This window comes from Strigops habroptila, chromosome 1, assembly GCF_004027225.2.
Source record: "Strigops habroptila isolate Jane chromosome 1, bStrHab1.2.pri, whole genome shotgun sequence".
NCBI lineage: Eukaryota > Metazoa > Chordata > Aves > Psittaciformes > Psittacidae > Strigops > Strigops habroptila.
In genome coordinates, this window is record NC_044277.2 from 80730304 (window position 1) to 80756931 (window position 26628).

The following is a 26628-nucleotide window of genomic DNA, read 5'->3' on the forward strand; positions in this document are numbered from 1 at the left end:
CAAGATGTCACAAGGACCATCAAAATCACCAGAAAAATCTTTGGATTAGTTGTTGTGTAAGATAAAAGTTCTTAAAATCTTATTTTATGAAACTTGCTTTTTGCTTTGATTTTTCCCAGCAAAGAAAAACTTGTTTTACAGGTGTGTTTTAATTAGTCTACTAGTTACCAGTCAGTATCAGGTTAAGTTGAGATTTTATACATAGATTACTTAAAAATATTTTTTCTTCCTCCTCTCACACCTCCTACCTCAAACTCTACTGCTGCAGGACATAACAGGCTTGTTCAGAAGCGCAGAAATCAGGTTTCATAATCAGTTGCATGGTAAATACACGAATTTCAGTTCTGTGTTTGTCATTGCAGATAATAATAGCAGATGCCCAACAATTACAGCAATTTCACAGCACTGAACTCCTACCTGTAATTGTTATGACTTTCTTGCAAACATTTCTTATTTAATATAATGTGATAATTAAATAAACTGTGGAACATGGTAGACAAGTTATGTCTAGGGCATTATGAAGGTGCAGAAGGCTGACTGCTATCAACCAGCAGGCAGTGTAGAAATACACCACCATTTTGAGTATTTTACGTATGTTTGCCACTGGAAACATGGTATAAAATCATAATCTTACGAAAAGTTGGTGGAAGTACTAGAAGAGGATGCAAGTTAAATGCTAACCTCTCCTTTTGTTTTACCTGTTGACTGTCGGCTGGCCTACAAAAGCATACCTTGCACTGTTAACTGTGTTTGTCTTCACAAGTTCCTATAGATATTTCTCTATGTAATGTTTTTCTGCAGCCCTTATGTGCTTAACTACTTGAGTGGCCCCCTGTTACATTGCAGTCTCATTACTCTTTGCATGAGACCTGACCCGCATCTAAAGCATTTTATATTATGTAATGGCTTACTTTATAGCATTCTTTGTTATATCCGGATCTTGGGCTACAACTTGTCCAATAATGCTTCCTTCCTTAGCATCTTCATCTACCTCTATTAAATACCAAGGTCTGCTGAACACTGGAGGTTCATCTATGTCTTCCACAGAAATTTTGAGCAAAGCTGTGTCCTTAAATGGCCCCAGCTGAAGAAAACGAGGATCAGGATGAGTGTTGGTGGCTTCCACTCTTAAGGTATATAACATCTTACTTTCAAAATCCAGATGCTGGGAAGCAAATAATAATAATAAAGAAAATTGTGTCACTTTACAAGAAAAATGAGTCAGTTTTATAATGCTGAATGAGAAGTGTAGGCATTATTTGGAGCAAAAGCTTTAAAATTTAATGCATCTTGGTGAAGATGGAGTGTATTAGGATGTATTCTAGCTATGACAAAAATAGGGAGTATTATAGAGCAGCAAGGCAATTATGATCCCTCTGCCTACTACTTGTTCAGACTCCTCAAAAACCAGGAGAACCCATAGAAAACCAACCCATAGAAGAATAGAAAGAGAGAAAGAAACAGGGAAGTTGGACTCAGTCTACAGTGGGAGTTGCTAAAGGTCTAATTTGTCTCATGTCATTGGTAGGAACAAAACCAATTATCCCAGCTCTTAAATGCTCTCTGTTCTGTTTCTCTTTTCCTTACTCCTCTCCCATTACCATTTACCTTTGCCCATTTTGCACCAGAAATAACCCAGACCTGTCCTTGGCCTCCATGTTCCAGAGTGAAAAGAAAAAATACAAAGTCTGATTTCCAATCTGTGTGACATTTATATTATGCATATCCATATATGCATATTGATATATAAATTCATATGCACACACATATACACACACATGATATATTATGTATACATAAATATATACATAATATATTTATGTATATTAATATACATAAATATATGCATGTTTCCAAATATATGTGTGTAGATCTAGATTAGATATACATATGTAGATATCAATTGTTACTGATACATTTAGTAAGAATAGAACCAAAAATAGTGTTCAGAGCTTAACAGTCTAAACATTAAAAAAGAAACCAATAAATCTGTCAGCGATGGTATTTTGAATTAAATTTCTTTGGACTTCCATTGACATAATATGTAACACTATGTTTCACCAAGGCTGGACTTAAACCAAGACAGATTTTAGGTAGTGGAGATACCAGACTGTTGGACAGATTAGAGAGAGAGACAGTTTAGCCTCGGAGGTGTAAGTTCATCAAACTTCAGCTGAGCCTCCAAGCCTTGTGAGCCTTATGGCAGCATTCAGCTGGCAAACCCCGCTGTGCATTGAACCCCTCCAGGTTTTCATAGCCCTAATTTGAAAGTACTGTGTGTGAGAGTATATATACTGAACAGACAATAGCAACTGAAATATTGCTGTATGTGAAGTGACATGCCAGTAAATTTCCCCCGAGACTTGAAAATAACAGACACTGAAGAAAGAGAGGGACAAAACTAATACAATAACTCCTTGGCAGCCTGACCCCTTGTGAGATCTACCCTTCTTTCCCCTGGAAAAAGAAAAATAACTGTAACATCTGGAGATCTAAGATCATATAAAAGAGAGGGAGAAAAAATGAACCTTTTTGACAGTTATAATCCCTTCCTGTGTGTCCTTGTCAGTGACGATATCAAACATGTCTGATCCATCCCCGTTGGAGATGCTATACTCAATCTCTGCATTTTCACCCACATCAGGGTCATTGGCTTTAATTCTGCCAAGACGAGTCCCAGGTGGTGCAGACTCAGGAGAGCTGAACTGGTAGGTACCTAGAAGAGCAAATTCAAGTATTTATTGTTCTGAGAAGCTTTGTCGTTTGAATAAAAAGTATTTTCTGTTTCATCTGGATTTTTTAAGTAACTTGAAGTTTGAAACACTGTAAGAAAAATGTTGTTAGTCGTCATACTAAACTTTAAAACAGAGTTTGAAGTTGGTTGACAAACTGTCACAAAACTTTTAAGTGATTCTTCAAAGCTGTTTACTACTGGGCTTTTAATGGTTTGTTGTTGTTGTTGGAGGGCACCAGTTCTAACGTTGATTATTTAACTCTCTATATATATTTATTGGTTTTCTAGTAATGTTTCTATATATATTTAGAAATAGTAAGAGATTTTGTTTTGTTTTCTCAAGGCGCAAGATTTGTAGAAACCAGTGTGAATTTTCTTTGAAAGAGACTAAAATAGAAGAGGCTTTCTTTTATTCTTTTGAAAAAATATAGTCAATATTTGTAGGTGTTTTGTGTGAAAGTAATTCATTCATCCATTATTGGTAAGAAGTACTAAAGAGTCATGATAAAGAGCATGTGGATACGTGTTCATGTTAATTGCTACAGTTAATTACAATGGAGATTCATTCATATTTTCTTTAATTTACTCTGCATGTACTTTTTGTGCTCTTTCAATGGTTTATTTCATTTAATGTTTTTATAATCAGGCTTTGCTAGAAAGAAATCTGATTACAGACAAAAAAAGCGAATTTATATGTATTTTCTGAAAACATATGCAATAAAAATCTAATTATAAAGACATGCTGTTGTAGAAAAGTTATTAACCAAATAGTTTTCTTGACCAGCCAGAACTAGACAATGAACACCTTTCATAACTAGCAAGACACAAATGTTTCTAAATCAATACTTTCAGTTATTTGTTACCAAGAAAATGTAAAAAAAAACCCAACAAACTGATATATTCAGCATTTTACATGTGACATTCCAGAATCTGATGTTTCTTTGCATCTGTTTTCTCATGTAAATTAATATTAATTTACTGAGTGAACTAGTAGCATTGAAAAAACACCTGAAGAGACTGACAAAATTAACATGCGTTAAAATTCACAATCCTTATTTGAAGGGTCTAGTAAGAAGCTGTATAAATTTTTTTGGCCTGTAGTGAATTACAGTCAAGTGTCTTTCTTGCAACTAGCCTATTTCTTATATTTACATGTCCTTTGCTTCCTTTTAAGACACTTATAGGGTGCTGAAGGTTCCTTTTAAGTTCCAGGAATAAACCAAACCTCTAAGTTCTGAAGGAGTTTCCATCCCCAATTGTACACACTAAATACAAAAGAGTGTCACTGTAAATACCTTATATTTAAATGGATGTGTAACAAAATGGAAGCTAATTCTTGATGCTAAATTGCATTTGCTGTTACAAGGTTGTAAGTGAAAACTCAGCAGTAGACTGTTTGGCTGCAATCCACAGAGACTAAAATGCATATTATTCCTTTAAACCAGGCTGAAAATGAGATGAAAGTTAGTATTCCTGGGAGCTAAATCCTAAGTTTGAAGGTTTTCTCAAATTCAAGGGTTCAGCCAGTGAGCCAGAAATACTGTAAGAACAGATTCAATGATGCTACTTATGATTTGTTCCAGAATAAATAACTGTCTTTAGTGCTTTTACATCTGAAAGCATTCCTCATTTTTGTGGTGTTGTGTGAATATTACACATTTTCGGCATGAGAGATGGTTAATTTGGCTTAGACTACAATTGAATTCAAAATGTGTGAGATTTTTTTTATGGTGCCATTTAAATTCAGTTTAGGCCTGTCTTTTAACTATCTAAGATTCCTTTCAAGAAACAAAACAAAACAGAAAATTTGTTTCTTCTTAATGCAGTTGGAACAACCAATAGTTCACAGTCCACTGCCATTTTCCTTTGTTCTATACCTCCAAGAAATCAATCTTGAGTTCTTCTGTACCTTGACGTTAAGTCCTGTTGCTTGCATTTGCAATTCACTCTCAGCTTTGGGCCCCATTTTCATGTATTGTTGCCTCACATAAGAGAAAATGGAAGTTAACTATTTTTGGAAAGAAGAAACTTCCAGAACTAGATAGTTCTTTGAAGGTATGCCCCTCTTCATAAGTAATCTAAGATGAAATTGAAACCTCCAGATGTTTCTTTATGTTTGATTTCATAGGAAGTGTTGAAAATTTAATTCAGCAACAAAGCTCATAAAGCAATGTGCCACACTGGATTTTAATTTAGGTTCAAGAATTCTTATTTGCAAAATATTATGGCTATATCATGCTATACATGTTTAAGCAGTATCCCCTCCTGAAGTCAAACAGGAAGGCAGGTAAAAATTGTTGTTTGAGTTTGCCATGTGAAGGTGATTCTCAGCAAGTAAACTCTGAGTGTGAACTCAAGTTATATTTTCTTTATGAGGACTGCAGTACTTCCCCTACCCGCTCTTTTTAAAAAGCAACCTGTTATAATGAATAGAGATTAAAAAAGTTATATGCAATTTCTAAAATCCTTTCTTCAACACTGTCAGAGTTTTCTCATATTTTTAAAAATCTGTTTTAGGTTGACCTTTATATACTATCCTGAGTGTACTTATTGCCGTGGTACTGAAGTGTTTTTCAAGTTTCTTCAAGCACCAGAGAGAGTTTTCTAAATCAGCTGTTTGTTCGCTAAAGAGAGACAGTCAGGTCCCTAATAAGTGCTCACAAGCAATTCAAATTTTATAATGCAGACATTTTTCCAGCAGGCACTGAAGTGAGGCTGTAAATGTCTTCTATCTGCAGCCTATCAAAAGGTTAGAAGACACTAATTAAAACAAGCTGGGACTGGATTTAAATGACTGGCCTAGCATGAAAGTATGCAGTATGTTACTGAGAAGCTTTCTGTATTGTGCAGCTTTCTGTTTGCCATTTTTTATTCTACAGACATTTAAAAAAAACTTACTTGTGTAAAACTGGTCTAGATTACCAAAATTTTTCAACATCAAGAGCTAAACACAGATTACAAGTAGCTAAACCAAATGCTTAGACTTCCAGCAGAGAACAACATATGATCAACTCTGCAAGGTGGAACCTTAGAAAATTTGCTGACCTATTTGCTTGCCTAAAAATGTTGAACTAAAATTATCTCCAAAAATGGAACTCTACATTTTGTAATTAAATTCCTCTAAAGGCTTTCAAGTCCCTGAAGTTAGCCTAGGTTACTGTTACCGTTCACATTCCTATAAGCACAGTAAGAATGGGAAGTTTATCATTCTAAGAAATATTTTACTATTAAAAAAGTGGAGGATAAAGCATTATTTGCCTTAATAATGCTGCCACATAAACAGTCACAGCAGTGGGCCAGCATCGCTCTTCAACGTCTTTTTCAGCAACTTGGACAGTGGGATTGAGTGCAAGCTATGTGGTGCAGTCAACACACTGGAGGGAAGGGATGGCATCCAGAGGGATGAGGCTTGAGAGGCGGCCCAATGCCAGCCTAATGAAGTTCAACAAGGCCAAGCGCAAGGTCCTGCCCCTGGTTTGGGACAATCCCAAGGACAAATATAGGCTGGGCAGAGACTGGATTGAGAGCAGCCCTGAAGAGAAGGACTTGGGGGTGTTGGTTGATGGGAAGCTCAATATGAGCCGGCAGTGTGCTCTTGCAGCCCAGAAAGCCAACAGTATCCTGGGCTGCATCAAAAGGAGCGTGGCCAGCAGGTCGAGGGAGGTGATTCTCCCCCTCTACTACTCCCTTGTGTGACACTACCTGCAGTCCTGTGTTCAGCTCCAGAGACCCCAATACAAGGGGGACATGGATCTGCCTAAGCAAGTCCAGGAGAGGGCCACGAAAATCACGAGAAGGCTGGAGCACCTCTCTAATGAAGATAGGCTGAGATAGTTGGGCTTGTTCAGCCTGGGGAAGAGAAGGCTCCGGGCAGACCTTAGAACAGTCTTCCAATACATAAAGAGGGCCTACAAGAAATCTGGAGAGGGACTTTTTACAATGGCATGTAGTGGTAGTACAAAGGGGGATGGTTTTAAACTGAAAGAGGGGAGATTTAGATTAGACATTAGGAAGAAATTCTTTACTATCAGAGTTGTGAGACACTGGAACAGGTTGCCTGAAGAAGCTGTAGATGCCCCATCCCTGGAAGTGTTCAAGGCCAGGTTGGATGGGGCTTTGAGCAACCTGGTCTAGTGGAAGATGCCCCTGCCCGTGGTAGGGCGGTTGGAACTAGATGATCCTTAAGGTCTCTTCCGACCCAAACCATTGTATGAATCTATTTATACTTTAAAAAAAGGGAGAAAAAAGATCCCAGATGATGACAGTGGAACAGCTGATTTTGGATGGGATCTTGGAAAACAGCAGAACTATTAGATGCTCCATACTCTGAGGGAAGCGAGGCGGATTGTCATTGACATCAGTCAGCGTGATGTTCACAGTTGTGGTCCCTGATAGTCCTCCCATCTGGCCTCCCATGTCTTTGGCCTGGATGACCACTTGATATTGTTCCCTGTTTTCTCTGCTCATGTCCGGCAAAGCAGTCTTGATTATACCTTGGAGAAGAGAGAAAAAGGAGAGACAGGTGAAGTAGGCAAAGCACCACCCACTTTAATTTCAGTATTTTTAAATGGATGTAAATAAAAGAGCAGATGTTAATGCATAGCTATCAACACAAGGTATACTGCAATAAGCCTTTCCATCTATGGCTAATACAATGTGATTTTAAGAAAAAGGGGAATTAAATGTAGCAGAGGCATTATTCACTGTTTGTGATGTGCTAAATCAATCTAATTATTCTTTTAATGACAAAAATATAAACATATTTGTAGAATTAATGAATTTTTTGAGTTATCATGCCCAGTTATGACTTTAATGCATTATGTAATCTCCAGTGCTGGTGAGGTTTTGATATTATAGTACAGGCTGAACTCTTACATGCTCTGGATGGATTCTTTTGGACCTCAATAGATCATAAATTTTAATGCCCAGTGATGGCCACTGTAAACCATCTAGGGCTATAGATAATAAGAGAATTGGACAAGACCATAAAATTAGTGTTGGAAAATCTTTTTTTGGGTGTCTGATCTCAAGAATTTCATAAATGTAATTTAAATGTATCAGACTCTTGTACAGCACACAAAGAGAGTAGAATCCTCAGGCACAAAAACTAAAAATCCCGTGCCCTGAACAGAGAAATGACCTACATCCTTGCAGGATCCAGAGCCCAGAAGACCTTTTCAGTGGATGCATAAGTGATTTCTTTTAGAAAAACAAGCAGACTTCTTTTTTTTTTTTTTAATTTATTTTATTATTTAGAAGTGTGGTGGCCTTGCAAGGTTGAAGAAATTTGATAAAATTAAGGAAAAACCTAATGCAATGCCTGCTAAGTCTTATGTGCATTAGGATTAGGTATCTGGAGTGGGGAAAAGTGGTGGTGTTTGTTTCTTTTTTGAAACCAAATTGTGGATTATAGATATACAAAATTCACACAAAGTTTTTTTTTCTTTGTGTCTTTTTCTTATCTGATTTCCTGCATAGCAATGAAAAGGGCTTCCATTCATGCCGTGCAATTTAAAAGCATTAATGCTTCTTGCTTCGTTTCTAATAGCTGTCAGGATCAGAGTACAGTTTCAAAAAGCATCTTGAATTAAAAATTGTCAGTGGTAAAGAATCTATCACAAACTTTTAGAAATAATTGAATTAACTTTGGGGATTATTTTTTTTTTTAGCTTTACATTCTGAAATGACCCAGCTCCCTTTTTGTTTTCTTAAAGACAAACAGATGAAATTCGCAGAAATTGGTGTAAAATAATCTTAAATACTTTCATGACTCTTTAGATCCTTTACAATATCCTACACCCTTTCTGAACTGTTGACTTCTACACTTACCAGTCATCTTCCAGACGCTACCATGCTAAGTAAAATTGTTTTTCTTCTGCAATAATATTATTTTGACACTTTTATTGTGATTCCAGTTTCCATTTAGAAAATGTGTATCAGCTTTGTGGCAAGCCATATACCATACACCTGTTCCAATATTTAAATGCAAGTGAAAAGTGTCTTGATCCCTGCATCACATCTCTGTCATTGCAAAAAGTAAGACTAAATGAATTGCTAACCTGTTTCTGGATCCACTGAGAAATATGGCTGTCCCTGGAGGATGCTGTACACCACTTTGGCGCTGTTTCCATAGTTGGCATCATCAGCATCTGTGGCTGTCACTTGAATAACAGATGTACCTGAATGGGTACCAAACAAGGAATCAGCAGATATTAAGACAGCACCTACTTCTTGTAAACCACATACTCTTGTTTCAGTACTGAATTCAGTAAAAAATTGAAGAGCAACTGGTGGACAAATCCAGTGTTATCCTACCCAAGCAAACAGTAAAATAAAATCTCTTCTTCCTTCTGACTAAAACTAAAATCATTATCACTTAAGATTCAAGCTTCAGATAAACATGAGGGACTGATATGTCTTTGAAACCAAACACAGCACTGGGTTTTTTGGTGATCAAACAGTTTTGAAACTGTTCACTTTAAGCTAGGTAACTGCTGCGTGGCAAGTACCATTATGATTCTTAACTTCGGCTTAATAGTAAATTAAACTAAAGCAAATTTCCCCATACTCATTTTTTGCTTAGATGACCACCTCCAAATATCTGAAGTCAGACTGAAGAAAATATTTTGTCTTATCCTAACTAATTTTTAAGATGATTTTAAAAAAATTAGCTTGGTTTTACAATAAGAAATTCTGAATTTTCTTTTGTTTTGTTTTTCTCTCTTGGTCAAAGTTAACCTCCTATTGGCAAATAATTGCCATTAAACTACAATCATATTTTCTCAACATTCAATTATTTTGCATGAAAATGGCTTACCCATGTCCTGTGATCACAATGAGGAGTATATAGGCTATATGGGATTAACAGCATTGTGAGCCAATACATTTGGTATAGTTTATGGATTAGAAGCAAAGGAAAGCTTCTGTAAAGACTCCCTTCTAAGATATATGAAAGGACAAAACTGTTCTTCACAAGCTTTTCTTTCTAAGCAATTTTAGAGATGTCAGGGTACTTTTTGCTAACACAATCTAGAGCCTGTATGGATAAACACAGGCAGTGCAATAGCTAGAAGGGTGAATGTTCTTCAACTCCTTGCCAAGAGCAGACGGCCAACTGACAAGCTCTTTACCATATATTTGGCTGGGTATTTTTCATGTTTTACTTTTTATGTTATACTTCCCTTATAAGACAAAGGTCTAGTGAGCACTGTCCACTTAAGTGCAATAATTTCCTATTCTTTTTTTTTCTCTTCACTTTCATTGTCTCTAGATTGAAGTTCACCTAGATAACTTGCAGTCAAGTATCTGTCTTGACTACAAATTTAGAAGATACTCATTTACCTGTGACTAATGGAACTAAAGTGAATAATCTCTCCTGTCACTCTTCTGTACACACAAGGCACTGGGGAAAGTAGAAACCCGGAGTAATCAAAAGAGATTTACGAAAGTACATGTTACTATTAGGTCCTGTTAGATCCATCTATTTTCTCATAGTATGTAATACCACTTTACACATAATAATTTTACCTACATAATAGTAACAATTCCAAATACTTCAGGTTATCTGAACAGCATGACAAGAGGGGAGGATTACTTCTTTCTCTGCAACAAACCAGCAGAACAAAGTTGTAGAAATGCTTTGTCACAATTCATCAAACTCTGGAGAGGATTTTTGCCATTGGCAATCTAGATTACTTTTCGCCTGGTTAAACAGTTAGAGGTCATCTGTGCGCCAAGCTGAGCTGTAAAGAAAATCCCGAAGAGTGAATCTTTAAGAACAACCTATCAATCACTAACAGTGTCGAGCAGAACTGCTTGTCTGGACAAAAAATTAAGACTGTTTCTTGAGTGATGTAATGTTCTATGAGTCCTATCTGCTTTCAAAAAAGCTAATAAACTAGATCCCATGCCTCCTCAAGACTAAGGGGGAAAGGGGAGTCAATATCACTTCCTAGCCTATAAAAAATGTAGAAGTCATCAGGAGAATCATGCTTACACTATGTGCCACTGTATCATGTAAAAGTTATGAATCAAGGGAAATTTATACGTCCATCCCATCCTGCCCCCAGAAAAACCTCAAAATATTTTCATCAGGAAAGCTTACTGTTGTGACCTCCCCATCTAGGCACTGTCTCAGGACTGACACAGATGTTTGAGTGTGGTCATAACAACTCTGAATGCACATTAAGTTTCTTTTCCTGACAAACTGGTTTGATTTAAAAGAAAATATAGATAGGAATGTATATCTTTGTTTCCTGAGGTTCAAGTGCCATATGATTATGATTGCTGAGGAGATCATAGAAGCTGTAACCCTACAGAAACTTTGGAGGTTACTACCAGATAATTCAAGTGGATCTTATACAGAATGAGATCTTACTATAGTTTACAAAATATTGATGTTTTCTTTTATTTGTCAAACTTTGTAGAGTGGTGAAAAAATAGTGTTATAACAGCTACTGCTTCCTAGTAAACTAATAGTAAAATCATGAAAAACAATTAAAAAGTATGTACTCAGAAAATTTATTGTCAGCATGCAGTTCACTCTCTTCTCTGTCAACAGTCTGCTGTATTATAAAATAGGATTCTCATGGACAATAAGCAATGCTTGTGCAGCTTTTTTTTTTATGAGGAAATAAACTTCTGTTAGCTTTTGGGGTCTGAAAAGGCAGTGAAATAAAGGAACTCGGCACTAATAATGAAATAATTGGTAATAAGACAAAACTAGTTTGAATCTTTTTAATTAAATACAACTGTGCCCTATCCTCACCCCTACCTGAATAGTACCCAAGAATGTGGATGCATTTTTTTCATTTGTATATTTATCGTCTAGATTGCCTCACAAGCAGCCTTTTACCCATATTTGTCAGCAGAAGTCAGCATATTTTAAAATACAAATCAGGATGCTATGTTAGAAACTAGAATTTTTCTGAGATACTTCCACAGATGCTAACATGAGCAGGAATGAAGTAGAACATGGAAAGCATTGTGGGTGGGGAGGTGTTTTGCTTTCTCTATTTGTTTCTCACCATTCAACTCTATTTTTAATGGGCAATAAATTAAATTAATTTTCCCAAGTTGAGTCTATTTTGCCCCGATGGTAATTGATAAGTGATGTCCCAGTCTTTATTTCAGTTCATAAGCTTTTCCTTCTTATTTTCTTCCCCTGTCCTGTTGAGAAGTGGGAGTGAGCGAGCAGTAGGGTAGGCCTCTGGCAGCAAGCCAAGATCAAATACACAACACAAGCAAACTGGTGTGAAAGATGACAGAGAAAATGTGGCAGTGACTACAACAGCAGTCTAAGGAGTGAAAACATCGCAAAATAAAGTGAACTTCAATTCACTCTTACCTAGCAAGCCTATCCCAGCTCAGAATGTGAACTGAATCTCAGAGTTCTCAAGAGGTATGTCTAATTTTCTTTTTTTTTTCGGCTTTTTTTTTAATTTTTTTTGTTTTGTTGAATTCTCAATACTTTCACACAGCATTGAGATTGACTTGTTTGCTTTGTCTCTCAAAGATTCTCTCTCTGTCTGTATACAATAATCAAGGAATAGCAGTTTGCTGAAAGCGTTGTGGTTTGGTTTTTTTTCTTTTTCTCTTTGCTTAGAGGTACATTCGTGTCAGGAAGCTTAAGCATTTTGACAACACATCTGTGATGGATAGGGTCCTAATGTAAGAGTAGAAAAATACAGAAGGATGATTGTGAAGATAACCTGAGAGAAGATGACTAGACTAAATCTGTGCAAGTAGTGTCTTTGTATGTGTGTCTTTGTGTGTGAGTATGTATGCATGTATGTGCATGTAAGACTGTAGAGTCAAAAAGGAGAATTAAATTAAAGAGAGCATCACTCCATATCTGGGACAGTATAACTCAGTGTCAGAACTGAGTCCCACTAACACAGCTTTCCAGAAATCATGAGGAGTGAGACATAAATTTGAAAAAGAATTTGAAATAAGAACTCTTCTCTGAACTATGTTTAAAATACTTTCTATTTTTTTGTGAAATTAAGTCTTTGAAAGAGTCCCTCTGGTATAGTTAGGTCTTACAGCATGATATCAGAGTGCATTGCAAAGCTGAAGTAAATAGCCTACAGAGGAAAAAAGGTCTTCTACTAGAAGAGATCAATGTACATTTTGCTACCATTTCATATAAAGTCATACTCTTCAGCATGCAACTCGTGTTCTTACTTGGCTCCTTTAGTTAACATGAATTAGAACAGCTTCTGACAGAAGAATATATCTGTGTCTTTTTGAAAATGCTGCTTTTACCGATAACTTTTTCTGTAACCTTCGTTTTGAACAGTAATCTCCATCTTGGGTGAAGAAAATGAGCAGACTATGTTGTTAGCATCGTATGTTTCAAGATTCCACCATGAATGTTGGATGAAAAATGACAGATAATGATTTAAATATCATTCAGAACCCTGACATTTCTATTCCAAAGGGAATTCTGTAACTCAAAAATTCATTTTGAGCTTGATTTTGACTTTTTTTTGGTAAAAGTAGGATTTCAGATCAATTAAAAATTTTGATTTTAAGAAAAATGCCTGGTTTAGACTTTGGCCTTCTCATATAAAGTTTTCAAGTGCCTTTTACACTACCAGACAGCTTCCTTTTCATTTTTTCTCAAGTCAACTTCTGTCAAAATTGGCAGTTATTGAAAAGTTCTGATTTTTACAGAGAACTTGTGTGTATGTATGTGTATCTAGCTCCATTTAAGAGAGGGTTCCACTCAAAGCAGAAAGGCTGTTTCGTTTTCAGAAATAGAAGGCCAGCTGGGGTAAGTGGAGAGGTAGGAAGGACTTTATCTCCCTAAATGAGAAGCTCTTGAGCTTGTTTCCTGTTTCCAAGCACAATGACAATCTGCTGTTCGTCAAATTTATTCATCAAGAGAAGATTTTAGATGTGGATTACTTTTACAAGCTGAAAAGATTTGGGAGTGCTCTGGAAAACCTCTGGAGGCAAAATTAAAAATTTTGTTGGCTAAAAGCCTAAGGAAGATAAAAGGACAGATAGTTTACTCAGACAGCATGGCTCCAAGGATTATTTTCACAAGGGAGATACTATGGAGATGCCCCTGCTGATGACATGAGTGAAATTTTAAGTGAATTTCAGAAATTCTGAGGGCTATTAAACCACTTTTGCTCTTGAGAGGAGGTTTTTCTCTCTGGAGAGGAACCTATGCCTAGGAGATAAACTGGAGAAATTCTGAACTAGAAGCAGCTACATGGCACTACCTAAGCCTGGAATGCTTAGGAATATGTAGAATTCACCAACAAGGATCTCATTACTGCATAAGTTGGACTATATCACTTCAGACTGCTTTCTATACAAAGAGTAGGGCTAAATAAAGTTGAGATATGACTCTTATGTTTTGACTCAAAAACACCTCTACATAGAAAGCTGAAGGAATAGGGAACTGCAAAGTGAAGTTTGCTCTTTTGTACATAAACACAATTTAATAGAGGAACCTAACTCAAAGGAGCAGTAACACTGGAAAATTAAGAAGGTGCTTAAAATGCAGTTCAGCCATACATATTGAGAAGAAATGTATAAAAAAACCCAGAAAAAATATAGGAGAGAAAAAGGTGGCATAAAACAGGAGATGTAATAGTTCATAAATTACATTGTACAAAATTAATTATTTTTAATAATCTGCCATATAGGTATGAGGTGAAACTTAATTTCACTTGAAAACATGCTGTCTCTTATTTTTGGTTGTATATAGTCTCACATAATGGCTGGTCTAGAAGTCAGTTTAGAAGCGCTAGCTCCTGTAAATGGGTACTGGAAATAATTCTCGTAATTTCTTGTGTGTTATCTTTTGGTGTTTTGAGGTTTGTCCAACACTTCTTTTTTTATGACAAGGTTATGTCATATTTTAGATTCTGTTGTTAGATCGTGCATTGAAGACGTAAGTATGTGTTAATGATTGTCTCACCACATAGAAAGATGAAATGTGACTGAACTACTTTGTCTTTAATCTGCCTGAAATGCTTCTTGGGGTAGAGGGTTTTGCCAGTAATAAACTGTATACACCATTGTAACATAATGTCTGAAATTGAACTAGAAAAGAATGGCTAAAGCTGAATGAAACCTCAAGCCCTTGCCTTGCATCTGTTCAATACCTTGACACAGTAACTTTAGTTTTCTTTTGGCAGCAATTGTAACTGTGACGTGCATCAGGTGCTCTGTGTGAGAATTTGAAAAGCATTATGGATGCAATAACAAGTGGGAAACTAAGAAGAATGAGAAATAGTTGGAAGTATTGGTAGGTGAACAATTCTGTGTATGTTTATTCTTTTGGGAAGCTTCTTTTTTTCTTCCTCACCATACAGAAAGTCACTTCTGATACAACACTGGTGCCATCAAATGGCAAATATAAGACAGAGAAAAAAGAAGTCAGATTCTTTCAAGAGTTAATGTTAACTAGCATTTACGTTGTGCTTCTTAGTGACTAAAGAAGTACGGTATAAAATGATCTGCCATTTATAATAAATGAACTGCAGCTTAGAAATCTTCATTTTGTTCAACATGGTGTAAATACTTACAATTAGAAAACAAGCTTCTTTTAGGCAGAGCAATTATCTGCAGTCTATTTTAAAAAAGAAATTAAAATTAAAAATTAAAAGAATTAATTAAAAATTGATCCTCAAAATTTCTATTCAAAATAGTGATGAAACTCACCAGTAGTGTGTTTCTGGGCCTGGAGCTGCTATGCATATGGTAAAGTTGTACCAACTAGAATTAGCTGTTAATGAAACCAATATGCTGAAGGAGCAACAAGTGATGCCGTAATATGGCAGTTAATTACCTTGGTTACTCTTTCTCTGCCCACAATGCTTTTAAGAAGTATGCGGAATTAGGCCAGTTTTATGGACTGACAGCTGCCGTCCATGGCAGGTCAGTCACGGGAACTCCACCACTTGTTTCCTTTATAAAGGTGAGAGCTGGTGATCTTGGCCCTTTGCCCCATCTTGATTTCTTGAATACTCCAAAAGAGGGAAACACCTTTCAGCTGGTTTTTATTATAAACTTAGGAAAAGCTTGTCCCCGTTGACCCTAGCAGGAGAAGCAGAAGTTTGTAAAGGCTGCAGTGTAGTTATCTATTGATTATATATCTCAATTCCTAGCCAACAGTTCCAAACAAGTTTTCAGTTCTATTTATAATTTTTAGTTTCTAAAATAATGAAATAATCATAAGGATGTTATTTCATCACTACTTTCAGGGTGCTGCTAAATGAAGTTTTCTGTTTTGCCCTTTTCTCAAAAGTAGTTACCTGAGGTCCTCTATACAATATCTAAAGTTTTCACTTAAAAGCAAAAAAAGGAATCTTAAAAAGAAACACTTTTTAATAATTGCCACCTTTTAGGGCTAAACTTTGAGTTTCTGATGTACATGCCTGTACAGTTCTGTAGTTTACAATGCAACATAGACAGGTTTCTAAATTTTTTTCTTTTTTTTTTTTTTCCTACTTTTAATTTGTTCTCTTTTGTTTGAGATTGGCTTTTGTATGTCTTTATTAGCTTTTGGAGAGTCTCTTTACTATCAATTTCTATCTATGACTGGGAACTAGAACCTCGCTCTCATTTGCGTCTTCAAAATTTATCTTTAATACAAGTAAATATAAATCTTTACAGAGTTTCTACCTTTGCCAGGTCTGGAAACAGGTGCTATTTAAAACCCTATGTCAATCTCTATTATGACCACAAGAATGTAGTACATTATTATTAAGACAACAGGCTGGTCTCATATTTATTTTATTTGGGGACATTTTCATAACCTGTGGGAACTCCTGTTTGGAAGGTGATAAAGTCTGTCTCTTTAAACATTAATACAGCTGTGGAAAATAGTAATTTGTAAATGAAAATATTATTGGTAAACTTAAATTTACATTAGTTTGTAATATATGATTCATTAAAGTCTTTTTCTTCTGCTGTGTTTAGATACTGTGGATGTTGTGTGTGGAAATAACTATAAAGACCTGTAATTTGGAAGAGAAATAGAGTTTAAAGTAGAGAAAATAAAACAAATTCAAGGGTTATCTTAGCCATGGGCTTTTTTAAAATTTCGTTAGTTAGAGTACCATTTTTAGACAAAAGAAAAATACTTCTAGAGCTTGAATGAATAGAATTAAGTAAATATAGATGTAAGAATATATATGTGTGTGTGTAAGTACATGTAGATAAACCTAGAATATTAAGTAGGGTCACTGTAAGGACTTTTCTGTTATTTTTTTCTATATCTTTCATTTATCTTCAGAAGTGTTCAAATGTCTTCAGATAATCATGGCAGAGGGGTTGGAACTAGATGATCGTAAGGTCCTTTCCAACTCTAACTATGCTATGATTCTATGATAATCTGTCAAAAGACTCACATGCAGAAGTATTCTGCTAAACACTGTTGAGTTTTCACTACGTTTGCAAATTATTCATAAGGGCATTAACTATTTATTGCAAGATTACAGTAACAGTAAATGAGACACATTATGGGGACAAATCACATAGATTTGAAAACTTCTTGTTGAAAAAGATTAAAAGTATTCATTCTAAACTTCTTGTTTGGGAAATACTCTTAGAAATGCTTGAGGTAATTTCCAAAGGTTTAGACACTGGGTGTCCAGATCTCAGTGAAAATTAGTTGGGCATATGCTTCTAAATAGTTTATCTTCCTTAGGTAGACACACGCTGCTGATAGTTAAGGTATCTTTTAAAATCTTATTCATGAAATCGCTAAGTATTAATCTTCCAGACCTTGAAACATAAGACTTTCTTTCTTGTCCTTTTTCTGAACCACGTGGTGCACTAAAGAGGTGGCTATTCTTTAGCAGGGGGTGGTGGTGGTGGGTTGTTTGTTTGTTTGTTTTTCTCACAACTGTCACATATGTTGACTTTATGAGGAAATAAACATTTTGATTTTTTGTTTACATCTCCAATATACTGTGTACATAGTGTTATTTATCACAGGCTATTAGTCATTTGCCTTGGAGCAGTGTGAAGTAACTGTTACTGAGTTGGCTTTCTGACAGGAAGCTTTGATAAAAATTTGGGGTTTATTGCCAGCAACTCTGGCAATGCAGATGTGTATGTGCTTTAACTGAACAGCAAGTTAGGTTGTTGGTTTGTTGGGGTTTTTTTGTTTTGTTTTAAATTACCAACTAGGTGTAAGCAATATGTGTTTTAAATATGAACAAGTTTCATAAGAAATAAAATTGATACTTCCTCAGATCTTAATCATGCTTGATCTTAATTTCATGGTGACACACAGCTATGAGGTTGTAGGAAGAAGCTATTCAGGGAAGTCTTTTGAGGAATCTGATTAGATAGTAGATAGTAAAATAAATGTAAGCATCAAGATTGCCGTCATTGTGAAAACTTGCAGATGTGAATTTTGTAAGGTGTTAAGAGAAATACAGTGGTTACCATCAGAAATGATGTAACTTATCTTGTTCCATGTACTTATTAAAATATAAGTTTGTTTCAGTGGGAATAATATGAAGTAGTTTTCAAATAAGCAGGAGTTAGACAAGATAGTCCAGGATAAAACTTTTCTCACCTTCTCTTTCTCGACTCTGTGAAGGCTGTGTACGACACACAAAATTTCCAAATTTACTTACTGTGTGATTGTCAAGAAGTAAAAATGGTGATGTATAATAGAATTCAAGCTGAATTGTTAATTGAACAATGAAAACCATACATGCAGCAACTGCCATTTCCGTAACTAACCTTCTATCTTGCCAGAAACTTATTATTAATTCTCATATCTATTCTCATTATTTAATTAAAAGAAATGTCATATTTTATTTCTGTAACATATATAAACATACATATATACTACATATACATATACATATACATATACATACACATACACATACACGCGCGTGTGTGTGTATATGTATGGACACATTTTAAGCGAGAAATTTACTTATTTAACAATACTGTATCCATTCTGGGCAGACATTCATAGTCCTTCCACCTCAATAGAGAGCCATTTGATGGTGTCTTTTAGGGAGAACAGTGGACTTCTTTTGGGGAAGTATTTTCATGTATTCAGACATTCAGACATTCAGAAAGCTGCCTTTGTTTTTAAAAACTGAAAAGCTTATGCCTTCATAAGATTAGACTATGAAAGCATTCCATATGTGCTTTGTTTTATCAGAATAAAAAAATGAAATAATTCTTCTCAATATAATTTGCAAATGTCTTTTATGGCTACATCTAACCAATTCTCAAACAGATTTAACTTCTATGTAATTAATTACAATTCCTGGCTTAGATCTGTATATCCAGTCTTCCCAGTGTACATTTGAGAAATCCCATTATCAAAAATCATTTAAATGAAGAAAAGAATTTTTTTCAGGTACCTAAAACTAAACAAGTAGTTTAACTACATGGTGTCAGGAAAGAATCTTGTGCAATTGCATGATATAGAGACATTAATGTTACCACTTTAAGAGCAAGGTCTGCACTTAAGCAACAGATAACCTCCACTACTCCTACTATGTTTTAATAAAGGATATAACACATGTATGCCTCTATTTCAAATGTTCCTTCTGACAAAGACACAGGTGTTCCTAATATTACTAATGTTAATTAGTCCCAGCTATTCCAGTTCTTAGTACCAGCAGTTCAATTGCCATGGCTTCAATATGGTCACTTAAGTGTGAGAGGTGGCTCATTTCTTATACTGTAGCTTATCTAAAAGAAGCAAAATTATTTGGTGGCTGGTAGCTGCAAGAGCTCAAAAGGGAATAAATTAGGTGCCTGTAAACTGGCATCATGCCTAGGGACTCAATATTTACAGTGGTTCTGAAAACAGGTTGCACATGGCTGTGGATTGTAACACGCGTTTATACCAAAGGATGTATAAACGTTGTATGTTTGTATCAAGAGGTATATATATTGGCTGAAGCAGCATGGCTGTTCCTTGCTATTTTCAGAATGCCAGTGAGAATTTTACGTTTTTAGGTGTGAAGCTGTAAAAAATGAAAGGATCTTGGTTTAACATCCTATCAGGAGGACATCTCCAACAATGCAGAATATATCCCATTGTACTGCACTGCAGTATGAGCAAAAGTGCTGAGTATAGAATCCAGGCCCATTACACTTTTGTTCAGCAACTATAGTGTTATAGCTGAAAATCTACAAAAGGAAGGAAAATGGATACAATAAACAATTTTTAGTGTAAAGATGATACAGGAACTTTTAATGCTAATTTCAAGCTTTGATCTGGAGAGGTCCAGGCCTCTGGTTTGTTTTGGGTTTTTTTGTTCTCAATGTACACAGATAATAAGAAATAATGAATTTGTTGCAATAAATTAGCCAGCCAAACAGCATTGCATTGAATTATTTCAGAGATATGTAAAGGGGAGCCACATGTAACATAACCTGGGTCTGAAAATTCCACTTGGCAGCAAGACTATCAGTCCAAAGGTGCTGTGATGTCCATTGCTGCGATAGCTGAACACATTTCGACATATGTATAGAGTAGAGCTGTCCTAATCTTCCAATAATTAGTGGGAAAATGAGACATACAGAGATGAAATGAGTTTGTGGTCACCTTAAAACTACATCTCCAAAGTTTAGGCCAACCAGTTTACAAAACCTAAAGTCCCATATAGTGCTTTAAAAGTAACCCATCCTGTTTGCTAATTGCAGCATTTGAACTGCTGTCATCTTATTTCTTCATATAAGAAATACTTCAGACCAGAATCTCAAGAAGGGTGAGCAAGTGGGGGTTTATGGGAGCTCAGAGGAGGTTACAAACTTCTAACAATGAGTTGACAGCGGCCAAGTTCCCACGGGACAGACATAAGGGAATTAATTATACCTTCCTGTGTTTACAGCAAGTGCTAGCTACCTTTACTTGTCAACAACACTTCTACAAAATCCCGATATTTTTCTAGCATCAAGAGTAAATGGTTACTCACTGGGGATGAATAGACAATTCTGGTTTAAGACTTGTGGTGTCTTAATAAGAAACCAAACTTCTCCCCCCGCCAAAAAAAAAAAAAAAAGACAAGAAAGAAAGTGAGAAGTCCTGTTTAGAAGATATGAGGATTTTGTACCTGAAGAAAAATTAATATTTCAAGTGAATTTTTAGCTGAGGTTAGATACTGCTGGATGAAAGAGTCTCTCCTGCTTTTACCTGCTATACTTTACATGCTCCTGTCACTTCCCTAGCGCCAGCTCTGGAATCAAACCTCATATGATCTGACCTAGGGAACAAAAATAGCAAAAAAAAAAAAAAAAAAAAAAAATTGACTTGTACAATACATTTTTTTTCCTAATGATTTAGCTCTTTAAACTTTTCTCTTTGGGGTTTAGAGGGACAGTGGGTAAGGCATAAGACAGCACAACTAGGAGCAGAGGCACCAAAAGCAGAGTGTCACTCCTTTTGGCTGTAGCTTGAGATCTGCTTATCCGAAATGTTAAAAAAAGTTCTGTAAAACTTAAATTTGTGAATGATTTAAATTCTTCAGAAGCACTGCTTTGAATCTTGTTAAGGTTAATTTTTATCCCTCATTTTTTTGAATGTGCAGTCTCAGGTTTTTTCAAGTGTGAAATTAATACACTCTGCACAAACTTTAAAGAAACTATGGTATTTCTGATGACTTATGAGAAATTCCCCAAATTTTATAAACCTTACTTATTTATTTAAGTTTCTTCTTTGCCTTCATAAATATATATATACATAATATATGCATATTAGTTTTATGTGATTGCTTGTATTATTTTTTTAAGTTATTTTCCTCAGTCGGTAACAAAGAATATTGCAGTATCAATAATGGCTAAAACAATTTGTGTAAAGATAAAATTAACAAAGCTCTGAAAGGGAAAAAATAATACACAAATTAATGTTTACTTTTGATTCCATATGTTACATTTGGATGTGGAATAGAGCTGTACAATTATAGTAATCCCAAAATGTTATTGTTAAAAAGCAGTTACATTGCTTGTTTGGACCCTAAAAGGAAAGAGTTGCTTTTCATTTGGATCAAAATGTATGATTATTTGTTTCTTGATATCTCGTAATTATTTGGGAGTGTTGTAAACTCATAGATTTTCCTCTGAGGATAGTTTCATTCTGTTTCTTGAAGAGCCAAAATATGCTGCCCATATTATATACATAACTATAAAAATGATGGAATAATGTAAAGGCAAAAAATAAAAATTATGATTTACTCTGTTGCAGTGCTTGTTTTGTTTTGTTTTGTTTGTTTTGTTTTTTAAACTGGAAATACGAAGTGTTAAAGCGCCCATTCATACTCTTCTGAAGAAGCTTTGCCTCGTGCCAACACAAAATATTTATAAAGCATTCCATATACTTTTCTAATACAAATGTAGCAAGCCTCTTGTAAATAAAAATGCTATGCATGTATCTAACAGAATGCATGTACAAAACTGACAAAACCCTAAAATACCCCAAATTTCTTGAAAAAAATAGTTTTACATTTTAAACTGTTAAAAAAAAAGTTTTGGCCTTTTTCACCTTGATGGTTTATTTTAAGAAACTATTATGAGGTATTGAACTCTTATTTTATATTTTCATCTTTTTGTTGAAAGGGATTATTTTTTTTCACTATAAAGACGTGTATAAAAATAACAAAGTATAAATTTAAAAAAGGCTAAAAATACTGCATTTTAAAAAACAGAACCATACGCAGATTCTGAGAGTTATAGAGATTTTAAAATTCTTTAGTTATAGTGGCAAATTGAAATAGAATTGTTAGAAGTATTCTAGCTACAGGATTTCTGCCATCATGCTTAGTTTGACTAAAAGGAATTCTGATACTGTATTTTAACTGCAGAATGTAAAATACGAACTTGTGGATAAAATATTTATTTGAAATATATCTTTCTTCTAAAGCTAATTCAATAATTCATTTTAAAACAGAGTATATGTTAACAATTAGCATTCTGAACTTGTGCAAGTCAGCAAAGCAGTTTTCATAAGCTTTACTTTCATGGCAAAGTCAAGACAGTCACTCATAGCTTTTTTTTTTTCTAATAAGCATCTGAAACCAGGGAAAACATGCAGAGAAGAAAATATAATTATTTCCTGCTGAAATATGAAAGATGAGAGCTGTCTCCATTTAGTCGTTTACACACATCTGTAGATTAATGCTTACTGACATTAGCAAATTCAAAAATAGAAAATGCGATGGTTACTGTATTTGGTTCAGTTTCTTTTTCTCCCTTTTTTTTTTTTTTTTACCATGAAGCCAATTTGTTCCTATTTGTTCTTGTAAGAGTTTTCTATACCAAATAACAAATATGTGTTTATGATTCTGATGCTGAAAACATGATGTAACTAAAACTAAATATCAGAATGCGGTCTTAAATCCAGCAGTAATTGTGATGCTTATAGATTAGTGAACAATAATAATGGAACTTCTGACACAATCATTGTGTAATTGCTGTTGTAGCGTATTCCACTGCACTCACAGTCAACAGCACGGTAATAAAATGGTTGTAATAATGTGTATTATCCTGTGTGTTTTACTGCAATTTAATGTCTTTTTCTCTTTCTCTTTGTGTTTATGTATTTTTAATATATATATTATTTAGAGTAGCTGTTAAACACGAGGCATGTTTAGGCATGCTGTAATCCCGTATGCCTGAGTAGGAAATGGCCATATATATATATTTAATATGTAACGACCTTCTATCAAATTTCACCATTCAGCTAGAGAAAAACTCTTTTATTCTCACTGTATTAGCAATAAAAGTAATGAAAAAATGATAAATTTTATATTTAAACATTTAAAATATGGTCCTCTATACTTATATATTATACAAGTCTTGTCATGTAGAAATTCTGAACCAGGAGGTGTCTTTGGTTAGATCCATAAATCTAGAAAGTAGCTGTTAAGTATAAAGAAATGAGCACTAAATTAGGCATTATCCTTTATTGTAATAGAATCAATTTAAAGATTAAAAATACTTGTGAAATACTCATCAGCTGTGTGCTAAAGAAGTTTAATGTGAAAAAATCATAAGTCTTGCTCATTAAAATTAGCAAGGCAGGTACAGCAGGATGTAATAATATTGACCCAGGTGTCAAAGGGATGGAACTCCACAAGACATCTCATTGCTAACTTCCCTTTTAAAAAATTTCTAATAATTTGATTTGTATCCTGAGAAAAGTTGTTTTCATATTGAGGCATAGGGTTAGTTTTTATTTAATTTTATGTTGGGGGTTTTTTTAGCCATCTTCTTTCACTTGGAAAAAATTCTTGGATCGTAGCTTCTCTTCATGTAAGCCTTGAAGATTAAAAAAGTACATTTTAAGTACGATCACGGCTGTACTTTTCCTTCTACGTGAAAAGGAAATGAAAAGATTATTCTCAAAATGCATAATACGTACTTAGCTTATCTGGTTTCTTCCTGTAGTATTTGTAAAATATAGCTCAATCAGAATAGGTGATGCTTCAAAGCCACCTGCTCTTCATTGTGGTCAAGATTATATTTTACAGCTTTGGCATTCCATCAGGTTAAAAATGTTGGAAGTCTATTGTTCCTTTACTTCCTACATTATGTTTTGATTATGGGTCTGTCTAGCATATTCCTCTCTTTTTTTTTTACAGAATTATTTTTTATTGAATCAATTTACCTTTTCTAACAGAAATCTCAAGATTCTTCCAGTCAACTCTAGCACTCTTTAAAAATATAGCTACAGCACTTATTATCTTACAGTTCTTTGGTATAGTAGCTGATTTTAATGAGAAATTCCATGTTACTGAGTTTTAGAATCTCTTTAATTTTTTTCATTTAATTTTTTAACTTAATAGCACTGTGAACATTTAGCATGATCATTACCATAAAAGCTATGTATCTGAAGTGGCACTGCAGTCAGCTCACTTCAGTGGTTTTGATTGCTCCCCATAATAGCTTTGCTACAAAATGTTTTAGGTATACCCATAATGCTGTTGGAGATATGACTGGATCCTATTTAGGCAAAGCAAAGCTAGTTGATGTATAGCTTGAAGGCTGCAGTGTAGATATTACAAGATTGGATAAGCACGAACTAGTGCACAAATAAGCATTCATATTACCCTGGGCTTGGATAGGTTGTGCTGAAAATCCATGTTACATTTTCACTATTCTTAATATAAAACTAGTTAAACATGACTGAGGTTTGCCTATTGGTACCGAAAATTACACATTCTGTCAGTGGTGTTGACTTATCATTTTCCCCTGTGTGCTCTAGATCTAGTTATTCCAAGAAACATTCAGTAACACAGTGAGAAATATGTAATATGATATGTCATTTGAATCACAGATACACACGCCACTGGAAAGATTGCTAGTGATGATTCCTCTTCAATTTTTCAATCTTAGTGACATTTTCCTGAGCTTTCATAAATATCTACTGTCATACTTGTTGAACTTGGCAAACATAATAAATATAATAGCTAAGAAAAAAGACACAAAATTGGGAGGTAGTGAAAGATGGGAAGAAACAGATTTTCCCACAAATTTTTGACCTGCTTATGAAGAGTACATCTATTTTTTAAAATGTGTATAGTGTAATTGTACAGTTGTTTCCAGTCAGAAAAGTTATTTGGTTAGGTATGCAAGAATCTGTGTATACATACAGTTGTAACAAAAAAACCTTCACCATCTTAAGTATTTATACAGGAAATGCAGGAATACACTGACTTTTTCATTTTATGTAGTCTTAGTGAAGATGACCACACTACTCCAGGGATTCTTGGGTTTGTTTTATTATTCTTGTTTTCTTCCATTTGTTACAGACGAACATATAGAATTAAGGAGCACTTAATTTTTTTATCCTGAAGTCTTCTGGTTTTCTGGATTGCACTTTTGGATCTCAGGTTTGTTTTCTTTCTTTCTTTCAATTTTCAGTATATTTTCTGTCCTTTTTTTTTTTCAGATGCACTTACTTTCACAGCAGCAATAACCCTAATATACATTGCTTACTCAATAATTTCACAATTTGTTCTTCTTTCATGACTTTACACAATCCTCCAACCTGAAATTCTATTTTAAATTCAAGAGTCCAGAGCCAGCTAAAAGGTTTGGCCCTATTTCAAATGCTAAAAATTGCCATTCCAGTGTAACTTTTATATCCCCAAATGCAAATTTCAACTAAACAGAGCAAAGAGTAACTCAGATCCCTTTTTTGCCTTCAAATTGGAATCTAAGGGACACCTTTTATTGTTTAAATCATTTTCCTCTAATTCTTTCTTCACTGTAAGACTCACCTTTACTTGGGTCTTTTATGGACACTTTCTCATCTTAAAGTAGATAACGGTACTTATTCTATTATCATCCTCATCAAACATAGACATTTCATAGACTTAAAAATTCACAGTCAGTGCCAAAGCACTGGATCTTATTCTCTTCTCTTGTCTTTTATTCCTGCTTCTCCATTGACTCTGATGAAGTTGGGCTAAGTGATATGGTTAAACATGGACATCATGCTTTTTATCCTATCTATTCCTATGGAGTTCCCTCCTACAAATATATTTCAAACTGAATATGACAGGTGCACTGCCAACATTTTTCCTTCACAGATTATCAGCAAAGTAGATTCTGAATGGAAAGGATTGCTCTATTTCCCATGTATCTTTAAAAGAACCATTCTTGGACTCTTTGCACTATGCATATTAGCGTAGGCATTCTATTCTTATGATTATAAAAGAGAGTTATAAAATAGAGTCCTGTTCCTTTATACTTCTGTTACCGCTTTCAGAGATAATTATTAGCTTCTGGAAATTAGTTTGCAAAGATACATATTAGTCACAAATGTTGATTGGTATTTTATTGTCTTTCTTAGCAATGCCATCATACAGGGCTGATTTTGTGAACCATTACAGTAATTCATGATAGGTAAATAACTCTTGAGAATTTTTCTGTCAGTTGCT

The 26628-nt window shown here is 34.8% G+C and overlaps 1 protein-coding gene across 1 annotated transcript in view; it reads right to left on the reverse strand.

Moving 5' to 3' along the window:
- Positions 1 to 26628, reverse strand: part of CDH9 (cadherin 9) — a 95075-nt gene that overhangs the window by 15956 nt on the left and 52491 nt on the right. The window contains exons 4-7 of the mRNA XM_030496100.1: positions 8794 to 8913; positions 7060 to 7227; positions 2529 to 2716; positions 912 to 1165 (exon numbers count right to left, since the gene is read on the reverse strand). Coding sequence (XP_030351960.1) covers positions 912 to 1165; positions 2529 to 2716; positions 7060 to 7227; positions 8794 to 8913 — 730 coding nt within the window. The remainder of the gene's footprint in view (positions 1 to 911; positions 1166 to 2528; positions 2717 to 7059; positions 7228 to 8793; positions 8914 to 26628) is intronic.